The sequence below is a fragment of the Syngnathus scovelli genome, chromosome 8 (genome assembly GCF_024217435.2).
Source record: "Syngnathus scovelli strain Florida chromosome 8, RoL_Ssco_1.2, whole genome shotgun sequence".
NCBI lineage: Eukaryota > Metazoa > Chordata > Actinopteri > Syngnathiformes > Syngnathidae > Syngnathus > Syngnathus scovelli.
Genome location: NC_090854.1, coordinates 9,884,486 through 9,908,365, shown reverse-complemented (window position 1 = coordinate 9,908,365; position 23,880 = coordinate 9,884,486). Strand labels below are relative to the sequence as shown.

At 39.5% G+C, this 23,880-nt stretch overlaps 4 protein-coding genes across 5 annotated transcripts in view; 3 read left to right on the top strand and 1 right to left on the bottom strand.

Annotated features, from left to right (window-relative positions):
• Window positions 1–176: 176 nt before the first annotated feature.
• Window positions 177–3,773, bottom strand: LOC125973671 (tubulin alpha chain). Of its 2 annotated transcripts, none has more exons than XM_049728113.2 (5): window positions 3,381–3,773; window positions 2,477–2,614; window positions 2,191–2,413; window positions 1,971–2,119; window positions 177–1,673 (listed from the first exon to the last, which is right to left on the bottom strand). In XM_049728113.2, exons 2-5 carry the CDS (start codon window positions 2,477–2,479, stop codon window positions 699–701), a joined length of 1,350 nt encoding a protein of 449 aa, XP_049584070.1. In that variant the 5' UTR covers window positions 2,480–2,614; window positions 3,381–3,773; the 3' UTR covers window positions 177–698. The 2 variants fall into 2 exon arrangements, with proteins under 2 accessions (XP_049584070.1, XP_049584069.1); XM_049728112.2 differs by having other exon boundaries at window positions 2,477–2,611.
• A 790-nt stretch (window positions 3,774–4,563) lies between these two features.
• Window positions 4,564–8,914, top strand: LOC125973669 (tubulin alpha chain). The gene is made up of 4 exons (XM_049728109.2): window positions 4,564–4,754; window positions 7,276–7,498; window positions 7,594–7,742; window positions 7,855–8,914. The coding sequence occupies exons 1-4, from the start codon at window positions 4,752–4,754 to the stop codon at window positions 8,827–8,829; spliced, it is 1,350 nt and encodes a 449-aa protein (XP_049584066.1). The 5' UTR covers window positions 4,564–4,751; the 3' UTR covers window positions 8,830–8,914.
• Window positions 8,915–9,250: 336 nt separating this feature from the next.
• On the top strand, window positions 9,251–13,617 carry pofut2 (protein O-fucosyltransferase 2). Its single transcript, XM_049728114.2, has 9 exons — window positions 9,251–9,467; window positions 10,243–10,496; window positions 10,569–10,713; window positions 10,816–10,926; window positions 11,227–11,293; window positions 11,411–11,536; window positions 11,647–11,827; window positions 11,956–12,079; window positions 12,360–13,617. The coding sequence occupies exons 1-9, from the start codon at window positions 9,292–9,294 to the stop codon at window positions 12,511–12,513; spliced, it is 1,338 nt and encodes a 445-aa protein (XP_049584071.1). The 5' UTR covers window positions 9,251–9,291; the 3' UTR covers window positions 12,514–13,617.
• A 3,250-nt stretch (window positions 13,618–16,867) lies between these two features.
• The window catches only part of abca12 (ATP-binding cassette, sub-family A (ABC1), member 12), a 37,368-nt gene continuing 30,355 nt past the window's right edge, over window positions 16,868–23,880 (top strand). The window contains exons 1-16 of the mRNA XM_049728053.2: window positions 16,868–17,020; window positions 17,098–17,191; window positions 19,000–19,144; window positions 19,411–19,523; window positions 19,703–19,773; window positions 20,243–20,413; window positions 20,497–20,690; window positions 20,761–20,879; window positions 21,085–21,185; window positions 21,500–21,646; window positions 21,899–22,050; window positions 22,161–22,294; window positions 22,888–23,018; window positions 23,144–23,308; window positions 23,385–23,593; window positions 23,684–23,820. Of these exons, the coding sequence (XP_049584010.1) occupies window positions 16,955–17,020; window positions 17,098–17,191; window positions 19,000–19,144; window positions 19,411–19,523; window positions 19,703–19,773; window positions 20,243–20,413; window positions 20,497–20,690; window positions 20,761–20,879; window positions 21,085–21,185; window positions 21,500–21,646; window positions 21,899–22,050; window positions 22,161–22,294; window positions 22,888–23,018; window positions 23,144–23,308; window positions 23,385–23,593; window positions 23,684–23,820 (2,149 nt within the window). The 5' untranslated portion in view covers window positions 16,868–16,954. The remainder of the gene's footprint in view (window positions 17,021–17,097; window positions 17,192–18,999; window positions 19,145–19,410; window positions 19,524–19,702; window positions 19,774–20,242; window positions 20,414–20,496; window positions 20,691–20,760; window positions 20,880–21,084; window positions 21,186–21,499; window positions 21,647–21,898; window positions 22,051–22,160; window positions 22,295–22,887; window positions 23,019–23,143; window positions 23,309–23,384; window positions 23,594–23,683; window positions 23,821–23,880) is intronic.

The window sequence follows — 23,880 nt, the reverse complement described above, 5'->3', positions numbered from 1 at the left end:
TTTCCGTTGTTGTTTGGACCCCCTCACCACCAAGTTTTGGAATACTATTTTCCCGTTTTTCTGAGTAATAATCATTTTGGTAAAACAAAACCGCTTTCAATGATAATATAGCACCAATGTCTATCTTGTAAGCTAAAAAAAATGAACCGAACGATATAGCAAACTGCAGAGACCAATTGTCATCACATACTTTTTAATACACAAAGATGTATTAAAATGTAGTATATTATTAGCTATATTAGATCTAGTATGTATATGATTGTTAATAATATACTCACACACTTATAAATTAAATAAAAATGATCCCAGAAAAACAAGAGAGAAACATGTAGTTTATATTTTTACTCACTCAAATTGGTTCAGCCGTTTCCTTATCACTGTGTATGTACTGTAGCATAAGTTTTGCAGAAGTTACTTGTTACTACAGTAGGAACTACACAGATAAACAGCAGACACTAAGGTTATTTTCTCACTCTAACATTCAGCGTCACAGCTGAATGGTACATAGAAGCTGACATTGGAGCCCTTTCATAACTGACATTCCACATGTGGGGGAATAAGTGTGGGGGTGGTGCACAAAAGAGTCTGACACAAAAAAGAAAGAATCTCTGCGGAATATGCTGTCATAGGACAAGCATGACTCGGCCTAACTTATCAAAAACTAAACCTCTTAAAATGATTCTTCTTGTGTCTTTGAGTCAATATTCCTCTCCTTCATCCTCCTCTCCTATGTTGTCTGCACCCACTTCTTCATAATCCTTCTCCAGGGCTGCCATATCCTCTCTGGCCTCTGAGAACTCTCCTTCCTCCATTCCCTCTCCCACATACCAGTGCACAAAAGCCCTCTTGGCATACATCAGATCAAACTTGTGATCCAGGCGGGCCCAGGCCTCAGCGATGGCTGTGGTGTTGCTTAGCATGCACACCGCCCTCTGCACTTTGGCCAGATCTCCTCCAGGAACCACTGTTGGAGGTTGATAGTTGATGCCCACTTTGAAACCAGTAGGACACCAATCCACAAACTGGATGCTGCGTTTGGTTTTGATGGCGGCAATAGCAGAGTTGACATCTTTTGGGACGACATCACCACGATACAGCAGACAACAGGCCATGTATTTACCATGACGAGGGTCGCACTTGACCATCTGGTTGGCGGGCTCAAAGCAGGTGTTGGTGATGTCTGCTACAGAAAGCTGCTCATGGTAGGCCTTCTCTGCAGAGATGACTGGGGCATATGTAGCCAGAGGGAAGTGGATTCGAGGGTAGGGCACCAAGTTGGTCTGGAACTCTGTCAGATCAACATTCAGGGCTCCATCAAAGCGAAGAGAGGCTGTGATCGAAGACACTATCTGGCCAATCAGCCTGTTAAGGTTAGTGTAGGTTGGCCTTTCAATGTCGAGGTTCCTGCGGCAAATGTCATAGATGGCTTCATTGTCCACCATGAAGGCGCAGTCGGAATGCTCAAGGGTGGTGTGAGTGGTCAAAATGGAATTGTAGGGCTCTACAACTGCTGTGGACACCTGAGGGGCTGGGTAGATTGCAAATTCAAGCTTGGATTTTTTTCCGTAATCAACAGACAGACGCTCCATGAGGAGGGAGGTGAAACCAGAGCCGGTGCCTCCACCAAAGGAGTGGAAGATGAGGAATCCCTGCAAGCCTGTGCATTGATCAGCCTGAAAATGTAACATTATACAGGAAGATGAATAATCCATGCATGCATTAGAAGCTTATTGCAGCTGACTTGTAGTAGATAAGAGGCAGGGTGCACTAGTCAGCTAATTTAAAGTTATCAATTAACCTCGCTTGCATATATTTCGTTAAACCAAAGAATGCCTAAGCAAGAATGGGAACAACATGCTAGCTCCACAGACAAAGGCCCATGCAAAAAGTCAAACATAATTTACTGATCCTATATTCACCCATAAAGTAATTTTAAACTTTTTCAGGATTAAAATATGTAAGGGTCTCACCAGTTTGCGAGTCCTGTCCAAAACCAGATCAATGATCTCCTTGCCAATGGTGTAGTGACCACGGGCATAGTTGTTGGCCGCATCTTCCTTCCCTGTGATTAACTGTTCTGGATGGAATAGCTGACGGTAGGTACCCGTACGTACCTCATCTGAACATAAACACCAAAACAGAACAATTTTACAATGATTTCCTAAAAAAAATATCCAGTCAATCACTGACCAATAACTGTGGGCTCCAGGTCGACAAAGATGGCTCTTGGGACATGTTTCCCTGCTCCCGTCTCACTGAAAAAAGTGTTGAAGGAGTCATCCCCACCTCCGATTATTTTATCAGAGGGCATTTGGCCATCTGGCTGAATGCCGTGTTCCAGACAGTAAAGCTCCCAACATGCATTGCCAATCTGAGCCCCAGCTTGGCCCACATGTATGGAGATACATTCACGCTGTGAAAAGAGAAAATAGTTTGTTTACATAATTCACATTGATGCTGTCTGTATTCATCTTACCATTGTTGATCCCTCTTTTGCCGACGTTCAGGTGTCAGTAAGAAGATGTAGGTCTTGAGCCGCTGGTGTTGCTCGACTTTATATACCTGCACTTTGAGGTGAGCAGTGATTTGATAGGAGCTGTAATTGGAGAACCTGCTGATGGGACAATGATACGTTCATCCGCTCAATAGACAACACAATACAGGAAGGATGTCACCACCCAAAGCTTTGTTTGGGTTTTGTGTATGTGTGCACGGGAATTGGAGTGTGTATCTATTATTTTTGGAGTGAGGGGGGAGATAATTTCACAGTTTCGCACAGCTCGTTTCAGAAGTTTTGACCTTCAAGCCTGTTCCGCACTTATATTATATGAGATAAGATAAAGTCACACGGTGCATCAATAAATGACAGAATGCAACATGAATTGGGTCCAACATAGTGAATTTCAAACTCATATATATAAAAATTAAATAGTATAAAAAAAAGCTAATACAAAGTGATGGAAATAATTTGCTAGCAGAAACTAAAATCACCCATAAATAACATTTGCTTTGAAATTATTACACATTGTTTATCAAGTAAAACACAAAGCTGGAATGATAGAAAAGGCAAAGTACACTGTTATTATTCCTAATAGTCAGTTCACTCCTTTGGGAAAGAAATGAAATGCAATAGCCTTGACGTGATTCACTTAATATGGATGCCGAATTGCACACAGAGCAACTGCTTAGATGTGTAAACAAAAAGGTCAGCAAAAATGCAGCCTACTAAGAATGTACAAGTGATCTAAACTGATTGTCAATAAATGCGCTATTATGTTCATTGTTAGATTTTTATGAAGTGGTTATCATCCAAAAGGTTTTGCAGGAGTAAAAACTAAACAAAAGAAAAAGTCCAGCCAGTCTGAGTTTTATTTGCCTACCTCCGCAGTCGCTGCCTGTTCAGCTGACTGAGATAAATGGATCTGTTGATACGGCGCATAACTGTGAGGCAGACGACCCAACTAACCTCAGAAACATTTCAAACGAGACAAACAGCTTTTTCAGTCAATGAGGAGGATTTTTTTTTGTCTTCTTATTCTCACAGATTCCACTTCTGCTAATGAATATGATCAATCTTCAGTAGTTTCTTATTTACTTTACGTATAATGCCAAATAATACAGGAAAGTAGACGGTTGGCTGTTTCCACAAAGCCATGACCCACTTGTGTTATTTGAGTACTCTACTGACAACGCCCAAACTCTCAACATCAAGACCAGCTGTATTTGAAGATTCAAAAAATGAGCGCATGAAACTAATGTGAAGACAGTATTTTTTTTTAATCAAAAAGAGGCAGTTTGAAAAAGGAAACAAATTGGCTTTTTTTTCTGTCATGCTCCGAAAAATAAAATAAACAAATAAAAAAAAAAGCCTTTTCCGTTAGCTTGTCACATGTGCAGGAGTATTCATTGTGCAGCAACTATGACCTCTGGCTGCTAAAAACTGTAAAGACATCCAAAATTGTAAAATTGCAGTCATTTTACAGTGCAGGGACAAGGATGCATTTATTTTAAAATGTACAACAAAATAGAAGAATGGAATTTCCCCCAACCAGTCAACATAGAAAATATCGGCGAAAAGTAGCTTTTATGAAAAAAAAAACCCTTATATCTGGTTCATCCTTTTAATACATAATACAAGATAATGTGTTTTGTAAAAGGGGATGTACTGCCATATTTTGGGGGGATTAAAAATATTTCCCCAAATGTCATTGCTGGTTTGTATACACACAGAAATGGGTCAGTTAACCGGTCGAACTTGCTACGCTTCCCTTTTTGCAAACATTTGAAAGGATAAACCACTGCAACTATTTGACAGGAGTGACGTCAATCTGTGAGTTTTGACTGACAATATCTACATTTATCTCAGTGTTTTTGGATGACATATGAAGAGAACATAATATTTCATTAAGCTAGCCAATCATAAATTACTCAAAGCAATTGAAACATTTCATGAACGTTGGAGGTCTGTGCTTGTCAGTAGTGAAAGTTTCCACTCAGGCTGCAAGATCGGTTTACTATGTGAAGAATTATATTGGCGGTACCTCGTGGTCATGCAAACAGACTGAGCACTCACAGTTCCTGTCAAGGAGACAGGAGGGAGTGGTTTGAAGTTGAATATAGCTTGTAGTCTCTGTGCATTTGGCAGTTGAACTCCCTCAGACCGCATTGAAGGACTGCTGTGAGAGGCACTGTGGAAATTCAAATCCAGTCAAATCCAGATTGTGGTGAGGACCCTCAATTTAGCAGGCATAATGGTAAGTATTTTTTTTTTCTTATTGCACAATGCTTTTCTCAATGCTGCTGATTATTTCTCACAAGTTAGAGGTTTGGCTTGTCATCACCTGCTCATTCAGGTCAGCTGCCAAATTCAGCTCAGCCTTTCCGCCAATCTCTGGGACAATGAGCTATTTATGACACAAGATGTCAAAGTTACATTTAAGGCGGCCTATTTTTAAAGTCACTGAGTGTCAAAATGAAATTAAAAGAGTGACAAATATCATTTGGAAATACTGCGGAGCTATTTTGTTTTAATTTGTATCATTTGATTGCATTTTAGAGCTGTTATTGCTCGCCCTCATAACACACTAAGGTTGCCTTCGGTGACTCGGTGTGTGACCGAGTATGTGACAGTCAAAAATGTAGGTGTGTCAGAAAAATATGCAGGTAGCAACAAGTCAGATCAGATTGAGACAAACCTGGACCAGTTCAGTGGACAAAATTTGGTTTCGACTTTGCTGTCACTCCCAGCAAAACGTTTTGGAACAAAGTTTTGTAATTCACGCCAAGGTTATAACAGTTCTTCTTGAACGCTGCATGCAGGCTTGTTTGCACAGTGTAGTACAAACACAGCTTGTTAGTCAAGCTGATAAAACCATCGAACAACAGGACACCCACCCTGCTCAAATAGGCTCTTAATCATTTTAAAAAGGCAACGAGGAAAAAATAAATTATATGAAACACTCATAAAACAAAGCTGAGGGACACAATAGGGTCAGAAATTGCCAATTGAATCTAAAAGTCTTTTAATGGTCTGTGAGTTTTGCTTTAAAGTGGCAAGGACTATTTCTGTGGCTGCCTGTTTACTCAAACTACTGCTACTGGGTGTCATCTGTCAAAATGAGCACCCTAAAATAGCGGCTGTGCTGTGCTGTGACCTGCATACCTGGAAATTGAGATGATGTCACATTAGCTTGGCTCACTAAAGAGGACACTGGAGAACTGAACTGATCTCAACTTGGGTTTAATGAGCTTTAACACACTTTGAAATAATAGAAGTTGATTTCCTAAATCTCTCCAATGGGCAGTGACCTTTCCATGCTAGGACAATGTCATTGTCCTCAGAAAGAAGGGGAAATCAGACAGTGAGAGAGAGATAAATAAAATACAATTTGCATAGGGTGAGAAGCTCGGTCATCGGGGAGAGACTCGGAGTAGAGTCGCTACTCCTCCACTTTGAGAGGAGCCAGAGGAGGTGGCTCGGGCATCTCATCAGGATGCCTCCTGGACGCCTCCCTGGGGAGGTGTTCCGGGCATGTCCCACCGGTAGGAGACCCCGGGGACGACCCAGGACGTGCTGGAGTTACTATGTCTCTCAGCTGGCCTGGGAACGCCTTGGGATCCCCCGGGATGAGCTGGATGAAGTGGCTGGGGAGAGGGAAGTCTGGGAGTCCCTCCTAAAGCTGCTGCTCCAGCGACCCGGCCCCGGATAAACGGAAGAAGATGGATGGATGGATGGATGGATGGATGGATGGATGGATGGATGGATGGATGGATGGATGGATGGATGGATGGATGGATGGATGGATGGATGGATGGATGGATGGATGGATGGATGGAACAATTTGCATACATTCTACAAAATTTGCATCCTTTAAGGACGCCAAGTCCAAAAAATTCCTCAAAATATGTTCAATGCAGCTATAATAGTATAAACATCAATATTATGTTTGTGGAGAATCAATTAAGCTGCAAAATAAAAAAATAAAAATAAAAATTAAAAAAAGGTGTTTTTATTCCTTTCAGGGACAGCCATTTTGCCACTTGCTGTTGACTGAAATTGACATCACATGTTACAACCAATCACGGCTCAGCTTGTGAATGTCACAGCCAAATTTAGGAGGCAAACAGGAGACTCTGAGAGCATACCAGTATTGTTAGGAATATATTTGACTTGACTTCCTCTTGAATTTGTCACACAGGATAAGGAATATATATATAAAAAAAAAACATATCTTGTGTAATGTTTCATTCAATCATAAATCAGTGATTTTACCATAGTGCCTCAATAAAAAGTACTAGACTAAAAAAAAACATTTTTTCTAATCATTGGTGTTAAAACACAAATCGTTAAATCATTAAAGACATTTTAACAGTTACATTACTATCAACCACATTTCTCCTGCTAATCTAGTTCAACAAACTGATGACTATAGCACGAGGAAGTTTTATCTGAGGGTGCGTGTGGAGGATGCCACCAAACAGGTCCGTCAACTTCAGAGGAAATGCAAATGAGCTCCTCTCTGTTTTGACTGTATATACCGTGACGATAAACAATTCTTTTCTTTCATACACATTAAAGATCAGCCTACTCAAATATCAAAGAAGTTTACTCAGAAATGAAAGAAGCTTTTTTTTTCAACTCCAATGGCTGATTAGCTTGCTGAAATATCAAACTTGATATAATAAGAAAGCAATTCACTGCTTTGCTCGGCTATTTGCTTACTATACAACCAACCTTATCCTCATGTCTTCTTTCTGCTTCTTTCTCTTTTCCAGCGTGAATGCATCTCCGTCCACGTAGGTCAGGCTGGTGTCCAGATGGGCAACACCTGCTGGGAGCTCTACTGTCTGGAACATGGCATTCAGCCAGACGGCCAGATGCCCACTCCAAAGTCAATTGGAGGCCATGATGACTCCTTCACCACCTTTTTCAGCGAGACCGGGGCTGGAAAATATGTCCCAAGGGCAGTCTTTGTAGACCTGGAACCCACGGTTGTTGGTCAGTGCAAAAAAAAGCATTTTGCATTTCAGTAATATAATGATGCAAAAGATTAGATGTTATTCTTGTCCATAATAAATCTTTCACATTTCTAGACGAAGTGCGCACAGGCACATATCGCCAACTATTTCACCCCGAGCAGCTGATCTCAGGAAAAGAAGATGCGGCCAACAACTATGCCCGGGGACACTACACCATCGGCAGAGAGATAATTGACTCTGTCCTCGACAGGATCCGAAAACTGGTGAGGGTCGTTTCATCGAATCCGTCTTATCCCAGCAGTATTGAAAAGTAATAACGTTTAGAAAAGTGCTTATTTTAGGCTTGTCGTCTGAATGTTGTGTCTGCATTTGCAGTCTGACCAGTGCACGGGTCTCCAAGGATTTTTGGTCTTCCACTCCTTTGGTGGAGGCACCGGCTCTGGTTTCACCTCCCTCCTCATGGAGCGACTTTCTGTTGATTATGGGAAGAAATCCAAACTTGAGTTTGCAATCTACCCAGCCCCTCAAGTTTCTACTGCAGTGGTAGAGCCATACAACTCCATTCTGACCACTCACACCACCCTGGAGCACTCCGATTGTGCCTTCATGGTGGACAATGAAGCCATCTATGACATTTGTCGCAGGAACCTCGACATCGAGCGACCCTCTTACACCAACCTCAACCGCCTTATCAGTCAGATAGTGTCATCTATCACAGCCTCTCTTCGCTTTGATGGAGCCTTGAATGTTGATCTGACCGAGTTCCAGACCAACTTGGTGCCCTACCCTCGTATCCACTTCCCTCTGGCCACATATGCTCCTGTCATTTCTGCCGAGAAGGCCTACCATGAGCAGCTTTCTGTGGCTGAAATCACCAACGCCTGCTTTGAGCCAGCCAATCAAATGGTCAAGTGCGATCCACGTCATGGCAAATACATGGCCTGCTGTCTGCTGTATCGTGGTGAAGTAGTGCCCAAGGATGTTAACGTTGCCATCGCTGCCATTAAGACCAAGCGCAGCATCCAGTTCGTGGACTGGTGTCCCACTGGTTTCAAAGTAGGCATCAACTATCAACCTCCAACAGTGGTTCCTGGAGGAGATCTGGCCAAGGTGCAGAGGGCAGTGTGTATGCTTAGCAACACCACAGCCATCGCTGAGGCCTGGGCCCGTCTGGATCACAAGTTTGATCTGATGTATGCCAAGAGGGCCTTTGTGCACTGGTATGTGGGAGAGGGAATGGAGGAAGGAGAATTCTCAGAGGCCAGAGAGGATATGGCAGCACTGGAGAAAGATTATGAAGAGGTCGGAATTGACTCCTATGAAGAGGATGAGGAGGGAGAAGAATTCTAGACACATTTAGCTATTTATTAAATAGTTAGCAAAGTAAGTGTCAACAATAATCTTTTTTTTTCTACCCATTAAATATTTCAACATACTATCTTGTCTGTTGTCTTTTTTGTTTGATGGATTATATGTGCCGTAATTTTTTTGGAACAAGTAATCAGGAAGGCTGGAGCAGTGATTCGAACCCAGAACCTCCAAATACGATTTGCCATTTCACTCACCCATTTTATGGACACATTTTAAGTATTGAAGCGTCCCCTAGTGGAGTCTAACCAGAAGGACCGAAGTAAAACATTTTGAAAAATAACGGAGGAAAAAAAAAAAGATCATACTTCTACAATTGAGTGAGATCTTAAAGTGTGATAGCGAAACAAAAGTTAATGACGCTCAATTTGTTCGTTTCCCGGATGCGGGTGGTTGCCAAGGCAACGTTTGTCGAATTCCGGAAGTGCGTGGCTTTGAGGAAATATGGCGTTCAGGGAAACGTGTTTATCATTAGCTGCTGTAGTTTCAACGTCCTTTCGTAGTATTTTGTGTTTTTCCATTTTGATTGCTTTCGCAGGCTTTGCAAAGGCAGATAGCGGAGACGTGTTTAGTGCAAGCAACACGCCTACTGTACCCATCGCCGCCGCTAGGGATCTACGGTAAACATGGTGACACGTTCAGTTATGCTAGCAGCCCTTGGCTACTGTGAAATTCGTTGCAGTGATTCATTTCGAAAGTAATTAAAGGTTTGCGTGGTTGAGGTTGCATGTTTGACGCCCCAGTGTCGTATCTGAACTGCAATTCAACCACATCGGAGGTCACACTGGAATCGATCCGCTGTCACGACACACCGTTCGAAAAATCGAAAGTTTAATGCTTTATTTAACAACTGAGCCACGTAGCATCCGCAGCAAAGCGTTTAAGCACATTTGCTCAATGATCATTATAAATGATGAAATTCCGCGATATTGTTGTGAATGCTGGAATATTCTAATGAATGTATCAAACTCAAGGCCCGGGGGCCAGATACGGCCCGCCAAATCATTTTAAGTGGCCCGCGAAGACAAATTGTGCATCAAATTCGTGTGTCATTACTAGAATTGCAAATTGTATTCACTTTATTATATATTTGACCAGGTTTTACTCGTCTGATTTGAAAACGAGTTATTTGTCAATTTGTTTTTTAGAATTAAAATCTAATGCGATATCGACGTTTCTACTGACGTGTCATCAGTCTGAATGACAGACTGCACTGCTCTGAGATAAATGTGCTGCCCTTCTATCTCTGAATTTCAAAATATAGAGTAAAAGCGCTCCAAAGACAGTTTAACATTCTTACTACCTAACTGAGTGAGTTCAATATTGCCTAGATTCCAAATTTTCAAGGTCCATAAGTAACAAGACTCACTCACTTTTTGTTTTGCTGTACCTAAGATACCTTCTGTACGATGTGAACCCTCCAGAGGGTTTCAACCTGCGGCGAGATGTATATATTCGCATCGCATCCCTGGTGAAATCTCTGAGGAAGAACGGTGATGACTGGGTCCTCGTGCTCCCCCCCTGGGGTCGCTTGTATCACTGGCAGAGCCCCAACCTCCATCAGATCCGCATCCCTTGGGGAGAGTTCTTCAGCCTCACCAGCCTACAGGCCAACGTTCCGGTGATCGAGTATGAGGAATTCATTGCCGGTGAGTAATTTGGACTCACACCAACCTATAGTCTGTTGTGTGAATTTCACTTTTTTCTTCTTTAAATTCCAGAAAATGGAGGTCCATTTATTGATCAAGTTGTGGTCCTGCAAAATTACGCGGAGGGATGGACTGATGGGAAATGGGAGGAAAAGGTTGATGAGCGGCCGTGCATTGACAAATTAATGTACAACAAAGATAAACAGGGTTACTACAGGTGATATAGACCTTCCACGAAACAAATTATTTTCTGCTTTGCTCATTGGTTGGGTCACTTTATCAGCAACTTTATCCATCTCCTCTGTGCTGCCTTTCCAAGGGGCTGGTTTTGGGGCTTCGAAGAGACGAGAGCTCGAAACGTAACTTGTCTGTCAGCACAAGGTCATGCCTCCATCATGGTCCCGGTTCTTCGACAGAACATTACGTGGACGTGAGTCCTTTGAGAAATATTATATAACTCATGCTTAGATCAACATTTGTAAGTTTTATTTGTGGCAAGTGTATATGATAATACAAACAAGAAGTGACAGGAGTAAATATCTTTAAAAAATGAAGCCAGTTAAATTGGTATTGAATGTTATTCTAGATTCATCTTCAGTTTTTTTAAAGCACTTGTAGTCAAGAGTAATTCTAGACTACTAACCTTGCTTTGTAATTTGCATAGTTGACCCTACAGGTGGCAGTCGTAAATTGTCCAACTCGTTTTTTTTTTTTTTTCCGTCATCTGCAGCTCTGTAATGCTCGACCGAGCAGAAACACTTCTCCATGATCATTATGCTGGAAAGGATTACTGGGATGTAAGTGACACAAAACACAAGCGTGACAAATGCAGCAAGCTGCTGTTTTAATTTACTGCTCTTGTTCTTGATATAGATATGTGGGATGAAAATAATATCTACCGCATTTTAACATAGAGCCGTCGCAGTATGGTCTTTGCCAAGCACCTGCGTCTCATTGGAGATGAGTTCAGAGCAAAGTACCTCAACTCGACAGATGATGGCGACCACACGGTTTACAATGAAGACTGGACTCGCATGAAGGTGAGTCAGCATCTTTGCCGTGACTGCTGAAACAGCTTTTTTTTTGTCACGATGACTGTCGCATAAGTATCAAAATATCGATTATTACGAGACTAGCATTTCCTTCTCAGGCCAAACTGGGCTCTGCCAAAGGGGGCCCTTACCTCGGGGTCCACTTGCGGCGAAAGGATTTCATCTGGGGTCACAGAGAGGACGTGCCCAGCCTGAAGGGGGCTGTGAAAAAAATACGGATCCTGATGAAGAAGCACAAACTGGAGCAAGTCTTTGTTGCAACCGATGCAGACCAGGAAGGTGATGTCTTATTAACTGGAATTATTTTTCCATTATCTTTGTTTTCATAATCAAAGTGAATTGAGAATTCTGTCCGCATTGTATTGAAAGCGCCATCAGTGTATCTCCGTATTTACGCCATCCCACAGAACTGAAGGAGCTAAAGAGGCTGTTGCCTGAGATGGTGCGATTTGAAGCGTCCGCAGAGGACCTGGAGCTTTTTAAAGATGGAGGAGTGGCAATCATTGATCAGTGGATTTGCGCTCATGCAAGGTAACCTGGTGATCATTGGGACCGTGGGATGGATGCATTGTGTAGTTTTGTGTTCCTGCTTTGAGTTTTTCCCGTCAAGAATGAGCAATCCACTTCCTTATTGTGCAGCAAAACAAGCATAACTTATTGACACAAGAGGTTACGCCACCATCTCCTGCATGGTTAACTCAGTTTGTTTTATAATGTGAATCTTTGAAAATCAAAAACCTGCTTCGGGAAACTAGTGGAACCAGCCATGCTGTTAACTGATTATTTTTTTTGCTATTATCACTCAATCTAGATTCTTCATTGGAACATCGGTTTCGACTTTTTCCTTCCGTATCCACGAAGAGCGTGAAATACTTGGTTTTGATCCAAAGACCACATACAACCGCTTCTGTGGGGACGCCGAGAAAGAGTGTGAACAACCTACACACTGGAAAATTGTTTACTGATGGCACCTTTGAATTTTGCTACTTTACACAAGTGCCAAAGCCAATGTCAATCAAGGACACAGTACAGTATTTGAACTCTTGTTTTTTTTTTTGTCTTGTACTTTTTTATGCCAAGGAGTGACTGACCTGGATTAACACCAAGAGCATATTGTTCTGCCAAACAGTCTCATTTGCATAATAGTTGAAGACAGATTTCAATTGTTGTGATATTTTTCTATCATTAATTACTCATATCATTGGCATGGGTGGAAAACATCTTCGGGTTTTTTTGTAGAGGATTTGAATCAGTGTTTTTAAAGAAGTGGAATTTGACATTCTGGATATGTTTTTTGTGGCGGACACCATCATTTAGTTGTATTTGCAAAGTGGCAAGTATGTTTGCCTTAATCTTGCACATTCTATCGCTTTTTCCAATTGAAAAGATCCACTCTCACTTGTTTCTCATTCTTGCACAATAACTCGTGGGTTTTTACAATTTTACTGAAGCAGGTAATGCTCGGAATATGTTCTACACAGAGAGGGCAATACTGTGAGTGTAAAGCACTACAAGTCATTTTGCCACTTGCTGTCGACTGAAAATGACATGAGAATGACAAATCACGACTCACGGTTTTTATTTTATTTATTTGTGTGTGTGTGTGTGTGTTGGTGGAGGGGACATATGTCATTTGCAAGCTGATCAGCACACGCCACTGGTCATGACATTTTCCAAATTGAATTCCACGGTTTGGGAATTAGAATCTTGCTGGCATTCTAGGTTACGTCTGGTTGGTATGTCAAAGGTGTGGACGTGACAATGGGCATGCAAAATGACTTCCTGATTTCCTTTTCACCAACCTGTATGCATTGGTACACGTGATCTAGAGAAACGAGAATAGTTTTTACACCTCTTCCTTTGGGTCCCCAACCTCCACCATGCAACAATTAACCCGTTATGTGGCTATTGTGTAATGTTCCCTGTTTCCTCTTTATGTGTAAAGATTTCACAGAATAACATTTGAATTGTTTCCCCTGTCTTGTTGAGCATGGAGAAAAAAAGTATTTTCAGTTTACAAAGTCTACCCCTCTTCAAATGACATCTGGGATTAAAAAAATCAGGACAAACCGTTTCATTTTTTTTTTTTTTATTGAGTCAATGTACAGACGAGTATCTTTATTTAAATTTCAAATGTGCATAGAAAAGATCTTACATTACAGAAGAGGATTAGGGCCAGTGAAGAAAAAAAAGGGGGAGTGACAGGATTCTGACTTTTTTTTCTCAGAATTCTGACTTTAAAGTGAGAATTCCCACCAAAAAAAATCATGTCACGAAAGGTGAAAGAGATGCAGACTTAGGCGTTGCGCAACTATCTACTGTTAGAGGCAAGAATGCGCGCTCGTGATTGGTCCACTCCAGTGCTAGAGACGGGAGTGTTAGGTGAGCAGGTGGAAATTCAACAGTTCCGTCCACGGGATGAGTGAGCTCGCCGAATCAAAGCCAAAGTCTAAAATTATTGTTTTTCTTCTTTCTAAGAAGAACAAGCGCGTCGTGTTTTGACTTAATTAAAGAGGTCGTTGTGCGCGAGGTCTTCGAGTGTTTTTTTTTTTCTTACGCCACGAATAGACAAGCGAAAAAAAAGATCATTTGCAGAACAAACAGGTGAGTGTTACCGTATCATGACATCTTGATTCAATTAGGTTATTCGGTTAAAATACAATATAATCAATAATTGTTTCAGTTTTTTGTGTTCTAGACTTAATAATATTACTAAATTTAGACTTTTATATATATATATATATATATATATATATATATATATATATATATATAGGTGTGGACGTGACAATGGGCATGCAAAATGACTTCCTGATTTCCTTTTCACCAACCTGTATGCATTGGTACACGTGATCTAGAGAAACGAGAATAGTTTTTACACCTCTTCCTTTGGGTCCCCAACCTCCACCATGCAACAATTAACCCGTTATGTGGCTATTGTGTAATGTTCCCTGTTTCCTCTTTATGTGTAAAGATTTCACAGAATAACATTTGAATTGTTTCCCCTGTCTTGTTGAGCATGGAGAAAAAAAGTATTTTCAGTTTACAAAGTCTACCCCTCTTCAAATGACATCTGGGATTAAAAAAATCAGGACAAACCGTTTCATTTTTTTTTTTTTTATTGAGTCAATGTACAGACGAGTATCTTTATTTAAATTTCAAATGTGCATAGAAAAGATCTTACATTACAGAAGAGGATTAGGGCCAGTGAAGAAAAAAAAGGGGGAGTGACAGGATTCTGACTTTTTTTTCTCAGAATTCTGACTTTAAAGTGAGAATTCCCACCAAAAAAAATCATGTCACGAAAGGTGAAAGAGATGCAGACTTAGGCGTTGCGCAACTATCTACTGTTAGAGGCAAGAATGCGCGCTCGTGATTGGTCCACTCCAGTGCTAGAGACGGGAGTGTTAGGTGAGCAGGTGGAAATTCAACAGTTCCGTCCACGGGATGAGTGAGCTCGCCGAATCAAAGCCAAAGTCTAAAATTATTGTTTTTCTTCTTTCTAAGAAGAACAAGCGCGTCGTGTTTTGACTTAATTAAAGAGGTCGTTGTGCGCGAGGTCTTCGAGTGTTTTTTTTTTTCTTACGCCACGAATAGACAAGCGAAAAAAAAGATCATTTGCAGAACAAACAGGTGAGTGTTACCGTATCATGACATCTTGATTCAATTAGGTTATTCGGTTAAAATACAATATAATCAATAATTGTTTCAGTTTTTTGTGTTCTAGACTTAATAATATTACTAAATTTAGACTTTTATATATATATATATATATATATATATATATATATATATATAGGTGTGGACGTGACAATGGGCATGCAAAATGACTTCCTGATTTCCTTTTCACCAACCTGTATGCATTGGTACACGTGATCTAGAGAAACGAGAATAGTTTTTACACCTCTTCCTTTGGGTCCCCAACCTCCACCATGCAACAATTAACCCGTTATGTGGCTATTGTGTAATGTTCCCTGTTTCCTCTTTATGTGTAAAGATTTCACAGAATAACATTTGAATTGTTTCCCCTGTCTTGTTGAGCATGGAGAAAAAAAGTATTTTCAGTTTACAAAGTCTACCCCTCTTCAAATGACATCTGGGATTAAAAAAATCAGGACAAACCGTTTCATTTTTTTTTTTTTTATTGAGTCAATGTACAGACGAGTATCTTTATTTAAATTTCAAATGTGCATAGAAAAGATCTTACATTACAGAAGAGGATTAGGGCCAGTGAAGAAAAAAAAGGGGGAGTGACAGGATTCTGACTTTTTTTTCTCAGAATTCTGACTTTAAAGTGAGAATTCCCACCAAAAAAAATCATGTCACGAAAGGTGAAAGAGATGCAGACTTAGGCGTTGCGCAACTATCTACTGTTAGAGGCAAGAATGCGCGCTCGTGATTGGTCCACTCCAGTGCTAGAGACGGGAGTGTTAGGTGAGCAGGTGGAAATTCAACAGTTCCGTCCACGGGATGAGTGAGCTCGCCGAATCAAAGCCAAAGTCTAAAATTATTGTTTTTCTTCTTTCTAAGAAGAACAAGCGCGTCGTGTTTTGACTTAATTAAAGAGGTCGTTGTGCGCGAGGTCTTCGAGTGTTTTTTTTTTTCTTACGCCACGAATAGACAAGCGAAAAAAAAGATCATTTGCAGAACAAACAGGTGAGTGTTACCGTATCATGACATCTTGATTCAATTAGGTTATTCGGTTAAAATACAATATAATCAATAATTGTTTCAGTTTTTTGTGTTCTAGACTTAATAATATTACTAAATTTAGACTTTTATATATATATATATATATATATATATATATATATATATATATATATATATATATATATATATAAGTCTAAATTTAGTAATTTTATTCTAGACTTAATAAAATTACAAAATTTAGACATATATATATATATATATATATATATATATATATATATATATATATATATATATAATGCCGGTTAGTTATTTGATACAGGCACATTTCGTGAATTACAGTTTCCCAAATTGTATTGAGCCGAGCACACCAACAAATACAAATGTTACAAAACGTATCCTCAAATAATGATGAACTTGTCTCTATTAACTTGCAAATGTTCTTATTCAATGTGAAATCATTGCTTATTTTAACACAGCTGTTATTATTATTATTGTTATTATTTTTCGCTTGATTGAATGGCAATCGGTGGAAACACTGTGATAGATAGATCAACAAAGATACATGATTTGTAATAAGAAATTATATAGTACTGGACAAGTAATTTACATATCTTTACAAATACAATCAATATACATTTGTCCATGTAGAAAGTCAACATACAAAATATGCTTAAAAAACATAATTTTCAAAACATACACAAACATGACATATTTTAAGACATTTTGTCTCCATTACAGCCTGGCCCAAAGATGGGCTTCTTCCAGCAAGTCAAGCTTCTTCTTTGGAAAAATGGGCTGAATATAATCCGAAATCCAGTGAGTGTAACGTTTATTCTAAGACAATCAGGGGAGCAATTGAAGGGGATTTATGGAATTGATCTGGTGTTTTATAGGTCTGGTCGCTGACTCTGATCATCTGGCCTCTGATCATCTTTATTATTGTTGCTGTGACCCGAGATTATTACCCACCACAGCTTCGTGAGCCATGTAAGTCAAGTCAAGTCAAGTTTATTTGTATAGCCCTAAATCACAAACAGTCTCAAAGGGCTTCACATAGACAAAAATTGAGAATTATTCTCAAAGCATCCCCTGATTTTAAGCTCCCAATGTAAGTGAAAAGATCCGGGTTAAGTCTTCTTAATTTTTATATTTACAAATGAGTCATCATAAAAGATAATCATTCAACGGCAATAAACTATGCAGGCGGAATAAGATAACAAGGGACACAACAGAGAAAGTACTTTACTAAGTAATTGAAACTATTACCTGATATACCAGTCTAACCTGGGAGGTTGTGTCTGATTGCAGTCACAATTAGAAATAAATATAAAATAAAGAAATACATTAAAGTCACACTGACTGGAAATAAACATATAATAATAAATATCATTTGAAATAAATTGTTTTCTCAAATATCTCCTTGAGAATAAATATATAAAGTCTATAACAAGCATGAACTCAAAATAGTGAAAACATAACAGTGTGTAATTAAGTAAGTGTAATTTCCCACACATTTTTTTATTTTATTTTAACCATTAGATTTATCTAATAATAAGGATTAATAATAATAATAATTATTATTATTATATTAGTATTATTAAATTATTATTTTAATAGCAATTAAAATGACCCATGTTTTGTTATCTCAATGTTGTTTACAGCTTTACAATTTGGAGCATTACCTTTTCACAATGAGAGTAAATAAAAAGATAATTCCCCAAACATCACAAGTCCTCAGCAACCAACCTTTGAACCACATATTTTCCTCCTATTTATCAAGTCAACAAACTTAAGTCAACCAAGGTTAAAGGTGTTCCGGAAGAGTCCATGTAGGTGTTTCTCGCACACTTGTGATCTTTATGATGCAATTTGACCGAACTGCGCAAGACATAACTTGTGACAAATGTAGTTGTGTGAATTCTCCTAATTTTCCGTTTAATAATATATTGACTTGTATTGCTATGCAGATTAATCGGCTTAGAACAATCACGCCACAACAATTTTTTGTTAGGCTACAAGAACATGTAATGTAATTAAATTATTCTATTCATTCTCAAACATGACACATGGCAATTCCTTAGATGAGCATCGAGAAATTGTTTGGGTACTTTATAAAAAAGGCATTAAATCATATTAACTTTCAGTGGGATGGTTTAACCAAACCTGTATTCATATTTATAGTTTACTCTCAACTGAGTGAGTCGGACATTATACCTTTATTTTTGACATGCACTGAGGACATTTGAAAAGGAGTGTATACACGGTATTGTTATAACCAAAAACAGTCTTGTAGCTGCTGTATGAGGATGGTTTCCAAAGTTAAAAATGCAGTGGAACAACAGTCTTTATACTGCTTGTGTTTTTTTGGTCTATGTCAGGGTGCCAAACCTTTCATGGCAGGCCCACTCCCAATTTTGACAACTGGTACAAACCCAAATGAATGGATAATTGCTAAAGGTGCAACCGTATGCCAAAAATAGTTTCAAACGTTTATTCTGAATTGTAAAACTGACATACGTCAAACAAAAGTTACATATCCATTATTTAAGCATTTAAACATTCGTCTTGATGTGGTCCACGAATCCCGCCAATCTCAACAGGAAGAATTTTGTTGTGGAAACAAGCCTGATTGACAGACGTTTTTGGCACTGCCCAAACTTTGAAAAACAAACAATGACGAATGTTTTTAATGTTCAAAGTTCATTGAGCCAGTTTGCCCGCATTTTTTGTCATCCAATGGAACATTACAGTTATTTAAGGGGTGTGAGATATGTCTGGTCTGTCTGGTTTTCTAGGCTATGTGTCACCCCGGAATCTGCCCAGCACCGGCTTTTTCCCATTTTTGCAGACCGTCATGTGCGACTCAGATAGCAGATGTCGCAACATGTCACGTCTGGTGACCCCATCAAAGTTGACAAAAAGATCCACTCAGAATACAAGGTATTCCCATTACATTACATAAACATTTGAATTTTTTACTCACACTAATTTCTTTTTCTGTCACACGGTTTGTAATTGGGAGATAAGCTACCATCTTGTTTTATATTAGTTTCGTTTTGTGAAAATATTAAAGTTTGTGTGTGTCTACCTCTTGTAGGCATTATCATCAAAATCTTACTATAATGTCTGTTTTTATCATTTTTAAAAATACAAGGCAAATGTTTCAAAGAGAAAGCCACAGTTGCCCAATGTTGTGCCTTTGGTAGGTCATCGGCGACGGGTTCTCTCTTGGCAAAGATGATTCAAGGTGATGGCTTTTACACGTTCCCAAACGACTCCAGTCTGGACTTACCGCTTTTCAACTTGAAAGAAATATTGTGTAAGTTTCTTCTGGAATTTTATGTTTCATGTGTCACGTTTGTAGACACAATCATCCTTTGTTTTTATATGTTCATTGTTCCCTAACCAATGAGGGATGCTGATTTACAATTTAGCATCGTCGTAACCATAATAATCAGCACAGTCATTACTCTAATTGTTTGTTCTCTTTTGTTACAGTCGCAGCTGATGTAAAAAACCACAATGCCACCGCCACCCACATCAACAATTCAACGTTGATTAGCAACCAGGTACTGCGGGAATGTAACGTAGGGCGTGAACAAGGGAAAGTCCAACTAAACACATCGATTGCGTTATTTGGGTATAAAAAGCAATGTCGCAATAGTTGTGCTAAATATGGAGTACCGTGTTTTCCGCACTATAAGGTGCACCTAAAAACCTCCAATTTTCTCAAAAGCCGACAGTGCGCCTTATAATCAGGTGCGCCTTATATATGGACCAATATTGAGCCACTACAGCAGGTGTGTCCAAAGTCCGGCCCGCGGGCCAAATGTATATATATCTTATATATGGACAAAGTTTTAAAATGGGCCATTCATTGAAGGTGCGCCTTATAATCCGGTGCGCCTTATATATGGACAAAGTTTTAAATTGGGCCATTCATTGAAGGTGCGCCATATAATCCGGTGCGCCTTATAGTGCGGAAAATACGGTAGTATGAAGTTGATTGTCTGACCAGGACTGTGAAATCCCTTCTAGGACTCCGTGCACAAAATGATGGAAGCAATAAACCTGCTGAAGCGGCCCATCTGTGCCTTAAGTCTGACGGCCATCAACGCAAGCTCACCCGGCCCCATCGGCAATGCAACAATCAACTTTTGCAACTCAAACAGTACTGTCTTTGAGGTTTTTCTCCGGACACTCAACCAGGTGTGTGTGTGTGCATGTGTGTGTGCCAATAAGTTGGTTATCAGCACGCAAATCGGTTTCTTATTCGATTCTGTGATTCAAAGCTCCTCAAAGAAGAAATGCTAACTCAACCCGACGAGCTGGCAAAGGTCTTCGGGGCTGTGACGTTGGTGTTTGAAGAGATGCAGAATGAGAGTTCCTTATGGGAGAGCCTTCTAGCTATTCCCGAGCTCTACTCTGCTGGATCACTTGAACAAATGTTGGACACCTCAGCGGTTCTTCTCACCAACATACAGGGGTGAGGTGCTTTGAGTTGTTTGGCTGTTTGTCACAGTTGCCTTACTGCTCTTTTTTTCTTCTTTTCATAGCATTCAGCATGTTATCCAGAGCAATTTCCCTGAAACTGCAGAGACAATCTTTGGACTGCACCCGTTAATTGCTGGAGGCATCGACATTATCCGCTATGCTCAAAAGTGGCCTGGCAAAGGTAACTAAGCATGTGTATTTAAGACGTATGAAGCAATAGAATAGAATAGAATAGAATAGAATAGAATAGAATAGAATAGAATAGAATAGAATAGAATAGAATGCCTTCTAGAATATAATAGCGTTGCACTTTGGCATACCCGTGTTGAAATTACCGTACGATAGCATTCATGTGTAATGTAAATCTATTGTTTGCCTCTCTTTAGACATATCCATCTCCCTCGGAGACATTGTACTCCTGAACAATGACTCAGTCAGTGTAATGGCTCAACCGGTTTTACGAGCTATCCGGATACCACTTACCCAGGTTTGTTATGGAGTGTGGCAAAACAATTTTTCTGTTTTTATTCAAAACTAATCCAGGTGGCTTCATATTTAAAGTGCTTTTCAACTTTACTAGAAGCAGAAGGAACATTTTATGTATGCGTAGTCTTTTGCTTGTATTAGCTTTTCTGTTATCAGATTACGCAATCAGGTGTTGTCTGTGTAATATTCTCTCCCCAATTTATTTATTTATTTTTTTTTTTATTGGTTCATTTATTTGAATAGGGCCAATGCACATTAATGAATGTCAGTAAACAAATATGCGTGCATTCAGTCTGACTGTTTTCTCTTCCTCAGGTTTTGTTTTTGACATTAGATAGAGACATTCTGGAAGACTACATTTGTGACAACAGTAGTAAGCCCTTGTGGCTCACAGCCATGTGCATGTCTGGTAAAGTGGACATGATTCTAGACTACATAAGTCCCGGCAAGGTCGCTCAGCAGGTAGGCTACGTTCATAGTGTCAACTACCTTAGAAAACACTCTTCTGGATTCTATTTTTGACTGAGACCAATGCAAAATAAATTTGAGAAAATAGATAGGATTTATTATTATAGAGTCGTACTCACCAGTGAGTGCAAAGACGTGTGCTCACAAATGACATCATAATATGCATTTTCTTCAGAAATATTGAAATAAAAAACAATGTCTCAAGCTAATTTTAAATTTTCTTGTCCCCTGAACCTTTTCAAACAGGCTTTACTGGCTTGGAGTAAGCACGTTGCTTCCCATGATGTATCATTTTTCAAAGGGCTGCTCCACAATCTCACAGGCAGCAACGGAGGGTCCAACATCTCAAGACCCTGGCATAAAATAGATACACAACCACGAAAAATTGAGGAGGAGCTGTACGTACCATATTTTCTGTTCATACAAACTTTAACACACAATTTGTTAGACTACCTCATTTTTAGAGAGCTACCGTGACAAGATTTTAAGGATGCTTTACGCTTGGCAGATTTTTGACAGTCGGTGAAGTGGTGCTGAAGTTGAGTGAGATTCATCCTGACGTGGACATGATTGTTCAGCAGACCCTCGGTGTTGGCTTCAAGTCCATGGAATTAACAAGTCTCTCAATAGCTACCGTTGAAGGTAAAAAAACAACAGGCAAACAGTGATCCTGTCATATATGCAGGAAGCATTAATTATGTTTCGTGTTATAATCTCATTTTAGTGGCTGGCAAAAAATAGAAGAAAAAAAAATAGAAGAATTGCACTAGAGTAGCAATTTTATGGCATACAACATTAAAAAAAATCACAAAAATTTCTACCTTTCCTTTTAAAATGTTCAACCTATACAAGTAAACGCTAGAAATAAATATTTCACAAGAGTTTAGAGTCGGAAGAAAGTCATACATTCGTGTCACGCAAGGCCTCTATTGTTCTCTCTATTGAAGTACGGGTAGTTTTTAACTGAAAGGTAAATAGTGCATGCTCACACCCTTTCTCAAGAGACTGCTGACTGATTTCTTAGATAAGAGTAACTCAAAGGGTTTACGTACTTGCGAGATACTCAATACTCGCTCAAAAAGAAAACATCCCCCATTGAGCTTTTATACAAAAGTAAATAGCACATACAGTAAGTGGGTGTGGTCCAAGGGTCATTGTATTATCCTGTAACCTGACATCACAGTATACTTTAAATTTAAACTTTTCCTGCCTGTATTATTTTTTTAACTTTGCAGAAATGATGGACAATACCTTGAAAGATTCTGCTCGACTCCAAAACATTTATCAAACCTTGCTTACAAATCAAAGTGAAGCAAGTGCTTGGATCAGCCAGATCCTTAATAGCGTCACTCAAGTCATAATGAAGGTATGTCTTCAGAAATTTGTGTTGTCTGGTTTTATCAACACTTTGCTGTCCAGAGTACAAAATCTACACGGGTGTAGCTCAATTAAACAGAAATCATCAAAATCATCATGATTATGCTTCTACAGAGTCTGGCATCACCAAATGTGACATGTGAGGATGCACTGGGACCCTTCCAGTGGCTGTTGTCTACTGAGACCATTAAATTTGAAGTGTGGAAATCTATTATCTGCGAGAACTCCATAACACTTGAGAATCTTCTTCTGGTGGAGTGGATGCCACTGATTGAAAAAGTAAGTTTGTAAATTTTTGGTTAGTTCAACTAAAGCAAAAGTTGCAAAAAATATATTGGTATGCTGTCGTTCGTAGGGAAAAGAGCTTTACAACGCTCTGAGGGATGAAGAAAAAGACTTCAATGTTACTCTTTCTATGATTCTCTCCGAGTGGCATCAATTGTATAACAGCTCCCTGGAATTCGGAGCGTTCCTGCACAGGTTGTCCTCAGAGCTGGGGCCGGATTATGCGTTAAATTGGTTACCGGGAAACAGCTCAGATCTTACGGAGACTCTTCAACAAAGGTTTGGAGAAAGTGCATCCAGCATTTGAGTAACATTGCATGTATGCATTGAATGAAAAGCAGCAGATCATTTCTTTCTTTGCTTTTTCAGTGTTTTTGTTTTCATGGTCAATTTGGGAGAAAAGATTGAGAAGAGTCCACAGTGGCCTGAGATGAAAAGCTACTTCATTATGGTTTCCTGGGTCTTTAACTATGTAGACTACGGTGCCATGATTGAACCAGCAAACTGTGAGTCACTTTGCTGTTAATCAATGTATTCTGTTATTAAGAAACAAGAAATAGGACGGA

What these genes read in the sequence shown, in the direction of transcription:
- LOC125973671 (XM_049728113.2), bottom strand. An exon ending in CCTGGAGCCCACAGTTATTG is followed by an intron (nt 2,120 to 2,190) that starts GTCAGTGATTGA and finishes GTTTATGTTCAG; the next exon opens with ATGAGGTACGTACGGGTACC. An exon ending in TGGACAGGACTCGCAAACTG is followed by an intron (nt 1,674 to 1,970) that starts GTGAGACCCTTA and finishes TTACATTTTCAG; the next exon opens with GCTGATCAATGCACAGGCTT.
- LOC125973669 (XM_049728109.2), top strand. An exon ending in CCTGGAACCCACGGTTGTTG is followed by an intron (nt 7,499 to 7,593) that starts GTCAGTGCAAAA and finishes TCACATTTCTAG; the next exon opens with ACGAAGTGCGCACAGGCACA. An exon ending in TCGACAGGATCCGAAAACTG is followed by an intron (nt 7,743 to 7,854) that starts GTGAGGGTCGTT and finishes CTGCATTTGCAG; the next exon opens with TCTGACCAGTGCACGGGTCT.
- pofut2 (XM_049728114.2), top strand. Translation starts at nt 9,292, where the DNA reads ATGGCGTTCAGGGAAACGTGTTTATCATTAGCTGCTGTAGTTTCAACG. An exon ending in GATAAACAGGGTTACTACAG is followed by an intron (nt 10,714 to 10,815) that starts GTGATATAGACC and finishes TGCCTTTCCAAG; the next exon opens with GGGCTGGTTTTGGGGCTTCG. An exon ending in CGACAGAACATTACGTGGAC is followed by an intron (nt 10,927 to 11,226) that starts GTGAGTCCTTTG and finishes CGTCATCTGCAG; the next exon opens with CTCTGTAATGCTCGACCGAG.